General features: G+C 39.6%; 1 protein-coding gene across 2 annotated transcripts in view; it reads left to right on the top strand.

The window, feature by feature from the left end:
• The window catches only part of SLC24A4 (solute carrier family 24 member 4), a 94,732-nt gene that overhangs the window by 65,241 nt on the left and 13,312 nt on the right, over window positions 1-16,179 (top strand). Inside the window, exons 10-12 of one of the 2 annotated variants that reach the window (XM_074584177.1) lie at window positions 925-1,010; window positions 5,937-6,106; window positions 8,076-8,220. In XM_074584177.1, the coding sequence (XP_074440278.1) occupies window positions 925-1,010; window positions 5,937-6,106; window positions 8,076-8,220 (401 nt within the window). Of the gene's footprint in view, window positions 1-924; window positions 1,068-5,936; window positions 6,107-8,075; window positions 8,221-16,179 lie in introns of both variants that reach the window. The other variant, XM_074584178.1, reaches the window with a different exon arrangement.

The following is a 16,179-nucleotide window of genomic DNA, read 5'->3' as shown; positions in this document are numbered from 1 at the left end:
GGTTAATCAGTTTCACTCTAGGTTTGTGCTCAGTCAACAGCAAATATTTTTGTGCATCCTTCTCATAGTGCGCTGAGGGTAAAGTAGATTTCAGAAATAGTTGAAAGTCATTTATAGAGAGGTACATGAAAAAGTCCACTAGGTACTCTGGATTGTAAGCACACAGCATGTCAGTTATTACACATATTTTGTAATCTCTGGAGAACAAAGTCAAGGGACGTTAGACAGACTACTAAGCATGTACTGATCTTCAGACCATCTCATACCAGATTGTGTGTCGACATCCTTCTGTAGTGTCACTGCCTCTGACAGGAGAGTCAGAGGTCCAACTTTTACTTCTAGGGTCCATGAGTCCATTCCCATAAGTTGCTTAGACTTATCTCTTGGTGCCCTCCCCTCACAAATTACCTTTTGTGGAACTTCACCCTCTGTTTTCTCCTACATCAGGTCTTAAGGGAGTTCATTGACAGCCCTCTTGGATCACACCCTAGTGCTAAAATAGACGCGTTCTTTCTTTAGAAGGGTATGGTCAGCAGTCCCAGAAATGCGCAAGCACCTGCCATGGGGAACACAGTACTGAGAGAAACAGTGAGGTGAACTGCGAGCTGATGCAGGAGGAAAGAAGCGGTTGTATATTGAATGTCCTGGCTCTAAAATCCACAGCTCCAGTGTTTTGCCTTCACTAAAGCTGCTCTAGTGTCTTTTTGCAATTTGCTGTATCTCATGAGAGATAGGTGCAGCCCTTGCTTTCCTATCAGCTTGCCACTGAATTGGATGGTCCTTTCTCTTAACTTCCTACTAGTTGTCAGAGAACACGCATCTAGGCTTTACTGCTTGCCTGCATAAGTTGTTCTCAGATGCTTAAAAGTTTGATGAGGAAATGCAACAATCCAACCTTTTCAAACCTTTCCTTTGCACTTTCAGGTACAATGTGAGGATGCAAAATTTCTTCAGCCTTAAAAGCAAGAATGTAGGAAATGGTGACACAGTCAACAATGAGCTGGAAGATGGTAATAAATGTTATACCTCTAGTTGTGATGACCCGTCCATTCCATTACTATGGAAAGGTAAGGCTGAGCAGACAGGACTTGGAAAAAAAGTAGTTCACAGGATATCCTATTTATTTCTTTAATGCCATCAAAACAGTGTTACTGTTCAATCGTAAGCAGGAATTTTTATTGGGTTTACTTGACAGTTCAGCAGTCAGACTGCCAGATGAAAAAACAAAACAATCAAAAATTTTTTTTGATATTTTGAAAACAAGCTGCTTTGCACATTGGCAATTTTGCTCCCTTTTGATCTCCTGTTCAATGACAAGCTACAACACTGTGAAAGAAATATTTTTTTTTTTGCCAGGAAGAAGGTAATTTTCACTTCAAAAATTAGATTGGAACTAGAAGCTGAGACTTGGGTGTTGAAGGAAAGGACATGGGCAGATCAGTGGGCAAGAGGGATTACGTGTTGAGTTCAGATCCTCAGAAGACTGGCTTTGACATTCCTAAATAGCTCTGCATACTTTGCCAAGCACATATGTAAAATTGAGAAATGCAGGTTCTTTGCTGTCTGTGTCTTTGTCATAAAGGGGAAGAAGATGATACCCAGCTTCTGGTACTGCAGGTAAGAAAATATACCTGGGTATTTTTGGCTTTTTTGTAAGCCTGTTTTTATTATTATCTTACCTTCTTCTCTTTTGTTCCCTCTTTTCTCTGTAGAGCAAAAGCATTCCTACCTTCAAAGCACAAACCATATAATCTAGTGAGCTCTTGGGCCGCTCTTAATGAGCGAGGTCTCCTTGCTTTGTTCTTTCCAAAGATCTCCCATTGTGGGAGACTGAGCTCAGCAGCAATGTAGGTAGCATTTGGAAAGGTACTCATGTGATAACAAATAGTGGCAAACAGGAATTTAGAGCAGACTCAGAGAAGCCCGCTCTTTTCTGCTCTTAGTGTTTAGGCTGGGATCTCTTCAAGGTAGATACTGTCACTTATTACAGGTTTATGCAATGACAGCACATGGATACTCTGGTCTCTGAGATATGGTGTTTAGACATAGTTTAATAGAGATTTAAAATTACTTCACACAGGACATTGTAGCATAACTAAATGAAGATGTCTTTGAAATACTTTGATCTCATTTTACAATGAATTTTTGTGAACGTTGACTATGATATAGTGAAGTCTGTCACTTGGATGTGGAGGTACGTACGTGCAAGGTTCAGAGGGTATCTCCCAGGGCTTACGTTACTTATGTATTCAAGTGGGGACACAGGAAATGGGTGATCCAGTGAAAGAACACAGATGTTAGTGGTTTTTACTTCTGAGGTATTTCTTGCGTTCTGATGTCATCTCCCTGCATGCTCTCCTGTCTAGGCACTGTGGTGAAGGGACGATAGCACAGAGTGCTTGCCTGTCCACCTGTTTCCTTTTCAGGAAATGTGAAGGTTATTTAATGCTTGTGAAGAACATGCAGATCTTTTAGGAAAAGGAGCAAGAAAGCTAATAAAAACCTGGAGTCTTGAGAATGGTGTCTCTACTAGCATCTGTCCACAGCAGATTTTTTCTCTGTTTTCCCTCGAAGATGCACTGTGACTGCAGTTTCAGTCAGATCCCCTTTGCCTTTTCTGGCACCCATTACACAAATATGTGCTGTGTTGGAGGGACCATTGTTCAAAGTGTGAAAGTGTAGCTGTTATCACAGGCAAACCTACCTGGGATGAGGGAGGAGACGAAGAACAGATTCAGGAGGTGACAGGGTTTGACGTGAGCAGTGGGAGAGGAGGGTGGCAGTGTTAGCCTAACTGCTTTGTAGATGGGTGCTTTATGTGTCAGGAAGGTGCCCTAGAAAACCATCACATGGCTGCCTGTTGCATCTGCCTCCTGTTGAGTCAAAATATGCCATGACCTATCAGTGGCTCGCTGTTAGTTGACACTTGGCTGGCTTCACAAGCTGAGCTGCACCTTCTCCAGCAGCAGCTTTCAGAAACAGGAGCACTGGTAGTGGCAGTGAGAGAACTAGAACTGGACTCTGCCTCACCTCCAGCCAGTGTTTAGCAAGTTTCAGGATCCACCAAAAAACCTCCCTTGGCTTCACTAAGGTGTAGGTCTAACCTTAGTCTGGTTTTCCACAGGAGGAAAGTCTGGTTACTTCCCAAAAAAGAACAGTTGCTTTGGGTGAAGAACTTTCTTCCTACCAAGGATGGTTAGTCTGTTGCTCAAGGTGCAGATAAAAGTGGGGGGGGGGGGGAGTTCACCTGCTGCACAGCTCTCTCTTACGCTTCTAAGTTTTATTACTTTTAAGAGCTTCAAATGGTACAATATAAAAGCTTCCATTACTGAAGTTTCAGAGAGAAAAAGAAGAGCTTTTCGCCATAATTCAATTTCAAGGACAAGTTCTACACACAGAGGTAAAGGCAAAATATTTGTTCTTTGTGAATAATGCTCCTATTTTAAAAGTAAAAACATGTGGCTCACTGCCTGTGGCTTTTATTATGTTGACCCATATTTCCACCAGGTGGCATGGTTCGATTCCTGCCTAAAACCAGAAGCTTGAAAAAAGTGGGTTTCTGAGGGTCTGATCAGGAGTCAGCTAAAGTCAGCAAGAAGCTTTGTGTTGATTTTGACAGGGTTGTTGGTGATGACCTTTTGCAGTGAGCAGGTAGTTCAGGTAGTTTGTTAAAAGGAAAAGCCATTCTCAGAAGATATTTTTCTATGGAATATCACAAAGTAGAAGCAAAAAACTCTTTTCTCTGTCTCACATTTATGAAAAGCCCTTCTGCGATTTTTAGGTGGACCATGTTTGTACCATATGGGGCCAAGGTGTGTATGTTCGTGGGCATAGGGAGTGAGACTGAAGAGCTGTTACGAAAGTATAAGAGCAATGTGCTGCAGTAAGTTAAAACAGCTGCAGTTAGTTATATATATATATATTTACAGTGATGTATTCTACATCAGCGCTGAGTCTTTTATCATGGTATTTCATCAAAGCTGAGTATGTTTGGTTACTGTCTCCTTAGTGCTCTTAGAAACAATTCCAGAGTGACTGCAGTGCTTCCTTCTTTTGCATCACAGTGTAAGATAGCTCTTTGGAGATTTCACTGGAGAAACTCAGTTGAGAGCAGTTAATCTATGAGACTGTAAAAAGATATCTGGCCTTTTTGCCTTACCAGGGTTGCTGTCAAACGCTTCTTTTTCTTTGTCTAACCGAAGCAAATATTAAGCTACTGTGGTTGAGTCCTCTTCTCTAGGGTTGGTTCCTAGGTAGCCTCTTCTGGGAGGACTGGTTTCTAGGAAGCTTTTCTGGTAATATATTGTTTCACAGAAAAGCTGCTACGCTCCAACCGTAAGAGTCATTGGAATGGATGTGCTCCTTACTTGCACCATCAACTGCAGTACTCAGCAAGGTTAATTTGTTTCAGATGTCGGGGCAGGGGGAGGATAATTGCTCTTTTATGTTTACCAAATGCAAAATTACTAGAGTTCTATTCTTGGTTAGAGATATTAAGTTGCAAGACAAGACTACAGAGTGGGTTCTTTGAATAAGGCATATTTCTTCGCGAAACCGAAGATCCCTTTATGACACTTCAGGTGACCCCAGTGTACTCATTACAAATTCATTGTAGTGAAACAAAGCAAGACACTCAAATGCTAAAGGATAAAAATATAGCTGTTTACTGGTGATTTACAGGCTTGCTAGGTTTTTCTTGTTGTGTGATAATGTCAGATTATATTTCTTCAACTTCAGATCTGTTAGAAGATGTTACCAAAGCCTTTTTTGCATGATGAGAGTTACATTGCACGCATGGATCCAGTCTTCTTCCTGAAAATATTTCAAAAATATTTCAACACAGTATCAATGCAAAAAAAATTGCACTATAGATTTATGTGTGTGTAGAACAGGTCCATTTTAATTCCTTTGTTTGAGTTGAATGCTTTCTTAGATTTCCTTTGCTTCCTGACTGGAACCATGTACTAATAATTTTCTTCCACTTCTACCTCCTAAATTCTCTTCCTCTTCTTAATGTAAGTAACTTAATGCAAAAGGGGACTGGGAGGGTGAAGCCAAGCTAAGCAAAGCAGAAAACAAGCAGCAAATAATTTTATTGGGGTTTTTTTCCCCATATGTATTATTACATGTGATAATTAATATTTATTACAGTCATATGCATATTTCCTGCCCTGCTTTCTAACACCACATGGGTATGTCTCCTGTCTGCTGAGCCTTGCTCTGCTTGCTGTGTGTAGTCTGTAGCATTTGTGAGAATATTGGTTTGTTGTTGAGCTCTTAAAGTCTTTGCCTGTATTTGTGTTGATTCCCAATGTAATTTTGTCTCTCTGTGTTCTTAACACTGTAGAAGAAAACTCCTAACCTTGGTACAAGTTCCTTTATATTAACAAAGGCTTACTTACAATAGACATTTGTTCCTGACAATTGTTTTTCATCGTTTCAAATCTTGTCTTGTTGGAGATATTGATAATATTCTCTGAAGGTAAAGTGAAGATTTCCAAAAGGAGTGTGCACAACGTTAGGGACTTCCGGATGTGCAGCTCCTTGATCCAATGGTTAGAGGTTTCAGGAGCTCTGTCTACACTGCCACAGTGCAAGTGCTTTAAAGGGAAGGCTTACAAAACTGTAGTGGGACATAAAGAAATAAAACTGGTACTCCAGAATGAACAGCTGGGTAAAAGCTGCTTCCACTCACCTGAGAGGGGGTTGGTGGCTACCTTAGCAGAGTGAAAGCCATTTTCGGCATGTGATCTAAACAAATGCATGACTGATGAGTAGATTTACCAGGCTGCAGAAATATTACAGGAAAGTCACTCGTAAATTCAAGCACTCAGATGAATATTTACCCCCACCTGAGCCTGAAAAGAATGACTCTGGGTGATGGGAAGCATGGTAAGGTCAGTTCCACAGCTAACTCTGTCCATTGTGATCATTAGTGAAGGGGATGCAGCAGTATGGCAGAAACAGTGTTGTGATGGTGGATGAGATCATCTGCTCCAGTCCCCCCAAATACCGGTTTCCTGAAGCTGGATTACGGATTATGATTACAAATAGGTTTGGACCACGCACCAGAATGCGGATGGCAAGCCGACTCATCATTAATGAGGTAGGTTCATTAACAAAACCAATTAATAAATGACTGTGAGGCAGAGGGGTTGCCAAAGAGCTGTGCTTATAGTGATTCTGGAATTCAGATTCTCCCACATTTCTAAGGATGGGCTGGAGCTATGTCTTTCTCTAGCAGCTATGTCACAGCAGATTTGAAGATGGATTCCCAGTTGGTGGTGCTGCCTGTCTTAATGGGAGGGCAGTCACCAAGGAAGGACTCCCTTATCTCCCTGCCAGAAGATGTTTCAGTGTTTATGTATGCACATTTGGATTTTATCCAAGAAGAATAATAAGAAGAATTGGGTTTGATCATTTCAAAATAGGTCAAGCTAAGAAAGGATAATGGACAGGGCAACCAAAACTGCTCTTATATTAGCAGCCCATCAGGATCACATCAGATATTTGCCTACCTCTTCAGTCTTTGGAGTAGTCCTCAGCTCAAAATGAAAATGACTAAAGTATTTTCATGAGGTGAAGTTGCCCTGGACAGTTTCAGTTAACTCTTCATATATTGTCACCGCCATATTTTGCTTGTTTTGTGTCCTACAGCTAAAGTGACAGGAGTGGCCAAGTGACACTGTTCTGAGCTTGAGGTGAAATCTTTGGCCTGCCAGCCTTGGCTTCTATGAAGGCAGGATTTTATCCTTTGCTCCCTACAATGTCAAATATGAGAGGTTTTTACTTTGGCAAATAAATTAATTTCAGTAGTTTAGGAAATACAAGCTTTATCAAGTTCCTAGAATTTGAACATCATAACACAGTTTATGTGTCTACACAGTATTGTGAATACCCCAATGAAAGAAAGCCGCACTAATATATTTTTAACAGCTGTCCAATTTAACAGTAAAATGGTGTTTATTAGGAAGTCAGCTTGGTGGCGTACAGTCAAGAGCAGAAGGTCAGATAGGGCACATGGCAGCAGTTGACTCTGTAAAAGTTCCACTTTGAAAGCAATTTATTGATCAGAAAAAATTTCTTTCTTAATGGGTATGTGCAGAGAGAGCTGATGCTTGCTAGTTCAACATCTGCAAAAAGCATTCTCTAAACCAGAGCGTTTTGGATCTATGTTCTTATGTATTCTCACTGCCAAAGTTTTGCAAAGTATTCAGATATCAGTTTTCTCTCTTTTTAATTACAGTGTGTTAATACTAGTTTCAGATTTTTTTCGTGTTGTGCAGTTACTTTATTTTTCAAGGCATTTCAGAGCACCTTTTAGGAAGTTGCAACAATTTGTCATGAAAAAGAGAACACTTATTGACCCTGCATTATCTTATCTAACAAACTAAAAATATTAATTTTTTTAATAAAAGTAGGAAATTACTGTTACGTCTCACGTTCTCCAGTGTATTAATGGGTATATACACTGATGTTTAAAACCTATCCCTGTAATTGTTGTACGGCATATTGGAACTGTCTTATACATGTCTGCAGGGGCAGTTATGAGCTTCATGAAATCATATACTTGGAGAAGGGCAACAGGAGTTAATCTTGCTTTTGAAATTATAAGACCTTTACATTTACCTCAAGGAATGGGGATGAGAAGGAGGGAAAGGAGTTGCACCTGAGTAGGAGAGATCCTGGGTAATGAGTCATTCATAAACCAACTCTGATAGTGCGGAAATGTCTTGAGGGTTACCACTGGATTATGGTGCTATTGCTGGTTTGAGTGGGAACTGTTGAGTGAGAAGTGCTTCAGAATAACCACGCTCATTAAAACACGATGTGGAAGAACAGATGTGAGAACTTTCTCCATCATGGCTTGAAAGACTCCTGCCAGTAATTTTGGGGTGGAAGGCCTGATGAAGGCAGGTAGGCCACAGGTAGATTTGTTTGTTGCTGACTGGAAGGAAGGCTTTGTGGGGAAGCATCATGGCTTATGTGACTGGGGCTGGACAGACAGCAGAACTCAAATTTAACAAAGTCAATATTTTCCAAACTATGTCAGTTTTTTCTTTGACACTGTGCAGCGTCAGCGGTTAATCCAGTCTGCCAATGGCTCGAGCAAGCCACTTCAGAATGGGAGACATGAAAATATTGAAAACGGGAACATCCCTGCGGTGAACCAAGAGGAGGAAAACGAACAGGACAATCTATCTCCCTTTTCATTGCCAGGTAAGGCTTACTTTCCGGGTTTTTAGGTAAGGAAACAGAAGATAATTAAAATGCCAAACACTGTCTTGTAAGAAAAGACTACACATGGGGGGAGGGGACGATGGGGATTGATTTGACTGTCTAAAGGCTGGATCTGACGACGATAAAACTGGGCTGGAGGATACGTGACTAAAAGCAGATCTTAGGGAAGTGTTTTCCAGCCATCATGCGCAATAATGGTAAAGTGCTGGTTTGTGCTGGTGGAGGGAAAGCAAGTAAAGCAGGTTGATGTTAAAAAACATGTCAGACCAACCCGATAAGCACTGCGCTGCTAGTAATTTTGAAGTCAACAGTTAATAATGCCCTGCTGGAAATTGCTGGGCCATATATAAATGTATAACAATATATGTTGTTATATATATGTGTGTGTATATATATAACGTATATATATACACGTATATAAATGTGTATAAATATATAACAACTTGATTTAGTGACTGTAGGGGAGGCTTCTTGGATGAAGAGGAAGAAAGGTTTAGGGGCAGAAAGAGTGTTTAATATCTTTGACAGTGTTTAGAATTTTTAGAATAGCAGTATGTAATAATATTCATCTTCTGAAATTTTTTGGAAACTCTTTGGTGTGAACAGCTATATTTAACCGACCTTATTATGTTAGTGCCCTCAGCACATTGCAGGTTGACTCTCCCCCAGATGCTTTGGAGATTAGATAGCAGAGATTAGATCACCCCTCACAGACATGTAGTCAGTAGTCATCTGTCACACAGTTCTTACTTGGCGTAAATGAATATCATATACAGTGAGAAAGAAGAAAGAATTTTCCATGTTATATATACTTCTAATTTCTTAGAAATCCCATTGCTTCAGTTGCTATCATTTTAGAAAAGATATTTGCGACTGAACAAACATTGAAGCGTACTATGTGAAGACTGGATAAAACCATATATTTTCATATGTTACTGTACTGTGTGCTCTTACAGGAGGTTCTTGCAGTCAGCAGTTACGGGCTTTCATCAGAGGGAAGAGTGGAAACAAAGTGATTCACTGGAGACAGGCCCATTAGATGGGCTCTTGATAACCGATGAGATAATGAAAAAAATGGTTTTATCAAAACCAAGCGATCCAAGTCAGCAATATACTTGTGCGCATGAACATGTTGGTAATAATAATAATAACAATAATAACAGTAGCAGTAATAAACAACTTCTAAAGAGCAAAAATATCTCCCCAACCATCTTAACAATGCAGGATTCAATGCACGTGTTGGCAAAGAAGATTTTTTTTTGAAGTCAGTTGTTTCTAACAAGTTTTTGGATTCAAGTTTTAATGAGGGCAGTGCAGTCATGCTTTCTTCTTACATTCCAGGACAATGCAGGAAACTTCAAATGTGGCAGACATTACCTGGAAACCAAACTTTTGCATTTGGGTTTGTTCAAGACTCAGACAACTTCTTTATGAATAAAAAATAAATTTTGGAGTAGAGCTTCCGGAGTGTGTGACCTTCACAACAGATGAAATGCATTGAATTAAGGAGGGAGTTATTAGTTGTGCCATTGGCCTTTTTTAAATGCAGTTTTTCTGCATTTTTGAGAAAGTCTTTAAAGATAATTGAGGTGCAACAGGCCAAATTGAAACCACTGATGATACAGTTCGTACTGGAATGGAGCAAAAGTTCAACATGAATTCAAAGAGTTTGCGCAAAAGTGGTAAAGTGATTGTTTAAAGTCCTCATTGTTGTCTTCAGGTTTTGTTACTCCTCTGTTGTCTGGAGATGTTTATCTGTTGGTTGGATTGTCATTGCTCAACTCATATTCTGAGGGAGAATTCTTTTATTTTTGCTTTCGGAAGTACCACTTTAATAACTTTGGAAAAAATGTAAAGAAACCAGCATCATGTTTTGTTGGTGTTTAAGTACTGTGGCACAATCAGTAGCCTAAAAAAATCCTGACATTTAAAACTGGCTTTAGGCAAAAGGTAGCTTGCAGACAGTTTCCCAGAATCCCCTCTGTTTTACTTTTGATATATTTTCAGGCCAAGAATAAGGCACATACATTTTCTAAAGATCAGAAGTTCATGTATTCTTTCAGTACTATAAAGAGCTCTATGAAGAATAGGCTTTCACTTTTCAATAGGACTTTCCAAGTCTACTGCGTACAGTGCGCTAAGTAGAAAATTCACTCTGGTATTTTAAGAGCTGCAACATAAATGGCTATGAATTGGTCCAGACCTTTTCTTCTGCTGTTCTACAGTCACCTTTTTTAGCCTAGTTTGGGGTTTGACTTTCCGCCATCAAAATGTGTATTCTAGATCCTTTTGCAAGTACAAGTTTTTTCTGAAACAGAAATAAATGTAAGTGAAGTTTAAAGCACTACATAATCTCTGAGTGATTCCCAGTAATCATTTGCCATCTCTGAGTTTTGCTTATTGTTGTCTTTTATCCTCTGTCAATGGCAGTGCTCAGCAATAAATGACTTTTAATAAATGGCTTTAGCACACAGAAACAGAAAAAACAAAAAAAAAATATCATGAAAACAGTCGCAAACTACAGCATCCAGCCTAGATCCCCTATGTCAGACATCCAAAGAGATTCACCACCAGGGTGTGGTTTAGGCCAATCTTGAAAGAGGAGGCCACATGTAATTTTTATGGAAACTACATATGTTATCATACAAACCAGCCTTTGCCTTTAGTTTCTGTGTGGGAAGAAACATTCTCTTTAAAAGAGGATTTTTGTTTCTTGACCTAACCTTTAGGTCATGATGATTATCATCCAAGAGAAAGGCTTATTTGATGCTTTAAAATTTGATTACTCTACAGTTGTTTGGAAACAGGTCTTAAACTTTAAAAAACCCCAAACCAGATGAGAATAAAGCAGGATGAAACTGAGCAGGCATATGTTGACAGTAAAATGATGTGTAAACCCCCTTGCATAGCTCAGTAGTCTTCTAGAGCCCAGACTCAGAAAAGCACTTCTGTGCAGCTTTTAATGGATGCTTAAATCCCATTCACTGTCACATGTCCAGGATCCTTTAAAATACTCAGCGTTCTCAGCTCCTGCTGATTTCACAGAAATGAAGAACTCCTCCTCTTACAGGATTTGGACCACAGATGCTTTATGTAAGTCGTGATGGGTGTTAGCTAAAATAGGAATAATAATTCCCAGAGCTAAAATGAGATGGCAATAAAGGAGATTAGCAATCCTCCCCTTTTTTGTATGGATCCAAAATACGAAGACAACATGTAGGATAGAAGCGAAAAGGAATTAACAGCATCTACTGAAATCATAAAAAACGCTTGTACTTGGTCAAACCAAATGTTTGTTTCGCCCAATATTCTGACTCCAACCATGACTTTATGAAGAAGCCTGGAGAAGAATGAGACAGGACAAGTTGACCTTCAGCTATTTGCAGCTCAAGGAACTTTCCGGACTGGGTGTAATGTCCGAGTATTTAAAAATCCTTAATGTATTTCTTCTTCATTAACCTAATTTGCATTGAATCTTTGCAATCATTTGACACCCACATCATCCTTTGGGAAGGAGTTTCATGGTTGTGTGAAGAACTGTCTCCTTTTACTTGCTTTGAACCTGGCTCCTACTAGCTTCATTTGATGTCGTCTTTTACTGGGAAACACAGTGAACAAAGCAAACCCATGTACTTCACTTGGACACTCAGGATGCTGTAGATTTTTGTTGTATTCCCTATGGAGTTGTATGTCCTCAAGGTTGAGCTAGAGACAGAAAAGGGTTCCGTGTGGAGATCTCTGTAAGTTTCTGTCTCTGCAAACACTGATGCAGAGAGTTCTTCTAGCTTCTCTGCAATGCCCCTGTCTTCTCTCAGTGCTCTTTTACACTTTGATTACCAGTGGACACATCAGACTTCCTGTTCCTAATGTATTTGAAATAAGATTTATTGTAAATTTTGATTCCTCTATGTAGTTGTTCCTCAGACTCTCTTTTTGACCTGCTTTATTTCCAAACTTTTTGCCAAAGTTTGGAAACATGACTTAGGTGGCTGAGTTAGAAAGAGAGCTAGTTTGCACAGCTGCTTTGATGTTGTAAGAGAGAAGTTCTTCCAAGAAAGTAGTTCAGAGCAAGACCTAACTGTAGTATTTTGAAATGCTTTTTTGGAGGAGCTTCTTCTTGCCACTGCCTGTGTAATAGCACATTTACCTTAGAATTTTATTTCAGAACACAAGCATGCTTCTGAGGTGCATCTGACTGCACTGCACTTTGATTTGCATCGTATTGTTGGAGCTCATGAACCAGATTCCTTTTTGTAGAAAACTGAACTGGAAATTGTGCTCTAGAAGAGCAACGAGTGTGCTCTACCTTGGAGAAGGATACACAGGATAAATTGGAAGAGAAGTGGGCAAGGATTTAATGTAGTTAACTCATCGCTTATCTCTGAAAGTGTCAAGAGGGACTTTTGAGCAAGTCTGTAAATCCCAGTTCTCTGTTTAAATAAAACCACCGATAAAGTAGACAGTAAGGTTAAAACATACACAATAAACCATGCCAAAATCCGTCCAGGCCAAAAAAGATATGGGGAGAACCTCTGCTCAGTTGCATTTTATTTTTGTTGAATATTGTCTTGTGTAAACCTATAGTAACTCTGAGAGGAAAGTTTGTTTCTGCATACTGGAGCAGATTCTTTTTTCCAGACCAGTTCCCACTGTACCAAAAATGTGTCTTTAAGAGAAAATTATTAGCATAAATCTGAATATGCAAAGTGTGGTAAAGGCACAGGCTGAAAATAGAAATCTGGGTTGTTTTGGACAGATCTCATAGTCTGGAATCTGGAACTTGTATTCTGGAAAATGGAATTTCCGAGAAAAGTGTTAGTAGTTTGGAAAATAGCCTGTTTTGGATGTGGATGAGAAGTAAAACCTTGGTATTTTCCACTGGGGAAAAAAAAAAATTGTTTCCAAAGCTCTGTTGCAGGAGAATTGCAATAAGAATGTTTTCATCCCACTTGGAAGGCTGACAAAAGTTGGGCTTTCTTGGATGCCCTTTTCCACACTACGTAGCCTGTCTCTGGTGTGGTAACACAGAGAGTCTCTTGCCTCCACAGTTCCCAGGGAAAGTCGCAGAGCTGAAATCAATAAGGATTTTCCAAGAAGGTGAAGAGGCAGCTGTTCTGTTAATTTTCCTAACTGCAAATTGAAGCCATCTTCTCAGAAATTTATTATTTTGCAACAAAGATATTTTTCAGTGGAAAATAATTCTGATGGAAAATTCACAATGGCTGTAGTTTGTGATATCTATTTCAGTTGTTTCTATGTTGAGTCCCATACTTGGGACAAAAATTTACATTCCTCTGTTGCGCTTTGGATATCACACATGTTCAGAAATGAATTAGGCTTTCAGATTGGCTAATTTACATATATTAAAGTTTTACAATCAGTCTCAACTCTAATGAACGAGAGCACTTTCTAGCAGAAATTTACTTGCTGTCTGGATTATTACAAAGCTCCCAGTGTGGGGGTGCGTATGTTACTGGTACACATTTTCAGGTCGAGATTTGAATTAATATTGCTAATGATATGTGGGTGTAAATATAAAGCCTAATTAGGACCAAGGGGACAGGTGATGTAAAAATCACTTTTTACTGGGGGAAAAACAGTTGAGAGTTTTGTTTTGTTTTGTTTTCAAATAAAAAATGGTAGAGATATTTAAAAAGATAAAAAAGGAATTTAAAAATTATGAAGTGGAGCACCAAGTAAATATCCAACAATAATCTTTCTAGGCCAGCCTGAACGTGCCTTATTTTCTTCTTAGTTTACCATTGTCTAAAGCAAAATCCCACAAAAACAGAAATCAATAGTAAACTCCAGGAAGCCTTTCTCATTTAGCAAATAGGCTTAAATTAGAGAAAACTTTTCCCATTTTTCAAGTTACTTTAAATTAGAGATTTATATGAATTTATAACAATACCATTATGAAAATCCTGTGTGGCAATTAGATTCATGCTTTTCTGGGATGTTATAATTTTTTTTAGATCAGTCAGCTACTAATTGCCTTGTGTAAGGACATGCTTTTTTCACTTGTGAAGGTTTAGGCATGTGCTGAAGTAGCGAAGGTGTGGAGTGGTGGTCTAGGCTTGACTACCACACTTTTGAAGAGAAGACGTAAGTGGAAAAGTGATCAAATTGAACTGGCTACAGCAGCTTAGATCTGACTCCTGACGGTGTAGTTCCAGACTCCAGTCTGTCTAAGCTCAGCAAAAGTGTTTTCTGTGCAGCTTATTGACTAGGATATGTAGGCTGTCTGCACCATCTATGTTTGGAAGTTCTGTTTCAGATTAGCTCTAGTGTGGTCCCACGGACTAAATGCCCATTATTATTTGGAACAATTCTAAGTTTGTGCCTCTGGTTCAGGTTTATACGAAGGGAATCTCGTTGGTGTGATGCAAAGCTGCTCCATGTTGCAAACTAAAATACAGTAAATTGCAAACCAAAACTCAGTAAATGGGGGCAATCCAGGGGATTTACTTCAAGGGTACACTCCTGATCTGAATGAAAACAGAAATGTAGTTTCACACTTTTGTACTGAGCTCCTCTCAACTCTGTGTGAATGTTCTGAATAGGACCTTATAGCGGCCTTCCAGTATCTGAAGGGGGCCTACAAGAAAGCTGGAGAGGGACTTTTTATAAGGGTCGAGGGGTAATCACTTGAAACTGGAAGATACAGATTAGGTACCAGTAAGAAATTTTTCACTGTGAGGATGGTGAGGCACCTGGCCCAGGTTTCCCAGAGAAGCTGTGGCTGCCCCATCCCTGGAGGTGTTCAAGGCCAGGCTGGACGGGGCTTTGAGCAGCCTGGTCTAGTGGGAGGTGTCCCTGCCCAGGGCAGGGGTTGGCACTGGATGATTTTTAAGGTCCCTTCCAACCCAAACCATTCTATGATTCTATGACAGTATTTTTCCTGTAAAAAGGCGCTTCCTTTAGTGCCTTAAGGAAATATTCCTTTCCTCTCAGTGCTGTGGTGTGTGTTGTTGACTTTGTTCACCAGGACATTATATGTATGTGAAAGTAATGATTGCGAGCATAACATCTGGAAAGATGACAAGCCCAAAAATGTATTGAAAAGGGCTGCTGCTTCATTTTCAGAAACGTTGTAATCAGGCTTTTCTGTAATGATAACTCTCTGAAATACCTGGCATGCTTGGCTTCCAGATATTTGGAGAAACCAAAAAATGGATGTATAGGTAGGAAAAGAACTTCATGCAAAACCCCTCATCTTTTACAGCAGAGTGAAGTAAACAGAATATAGACCGGTGTTGCTTTCTGTAATAAGGCAATATTCTTTCATTATTGTTGTGGGAGGTGCAACAAAAAAAATCCACCTTTCCTCAGCTATGTGGGTTGCTGCAGGGGCCTTCAGAGCCAGGGCTCACAGGAGTGGCCAGTACTGCTATTAAAACAACTGAGCTAAGGCCTTGAATTGGGACTGGTTTTCTCTTGTTTTTGCAGAACAGCTATGTATTGAATAATAGCCTTAATGGGGATGATAATTTTCTTCCTTGCATATGTACTAGCGAGCTAAGCAGCAATCATAACACAATTTGTCATGAACTAAAAGCATACCCCAATTTAACTAATTTATCACTAAATCATTTTAATGATTATTTTAGAGGGGGTGGTCAAAACCAAAGCAACAGAGCAGCACAAGAAGTAATTTCAAAATAAATAACTACAAAAATATATATTTCAAACTGTATATTGTTTGTGCGTTCATCTAACTCAGGTGAAATGAATGAAGTCTTCTGGTTCCTGAGGGAATGAAGTCTCACTTTATTGAGGTTGCTGCTAAACTTAGGAAATTTTTACTTAACTACCAAGTTACAGCATAAGAGTAGACTTCTTTGGCACTGGGTGTCACACAAGTTCTATGACCCAGCATAGGAGGAGCTGAAGAAAATGGCTGGAGGCAGAACCAATGCCAGATATATTTAAGGCTTT

Source organism: Larus michahellis, chromosome 4 (genome assembly GCF_964199755.1).
Source record: "Larus michahellis chromosome 4, bLarMic1.1, whole genome shotgun sequence".
Taxonomy (NCBI): domain Eukaryota; kingdom Metazoa; phylum Chordata; class Aves; order Charadriiformes; family Laridae; genus Larus; species Larus michahellis.
This window is presented reverse-complemented; position numbering and strand designations above follow the sequence as displayed.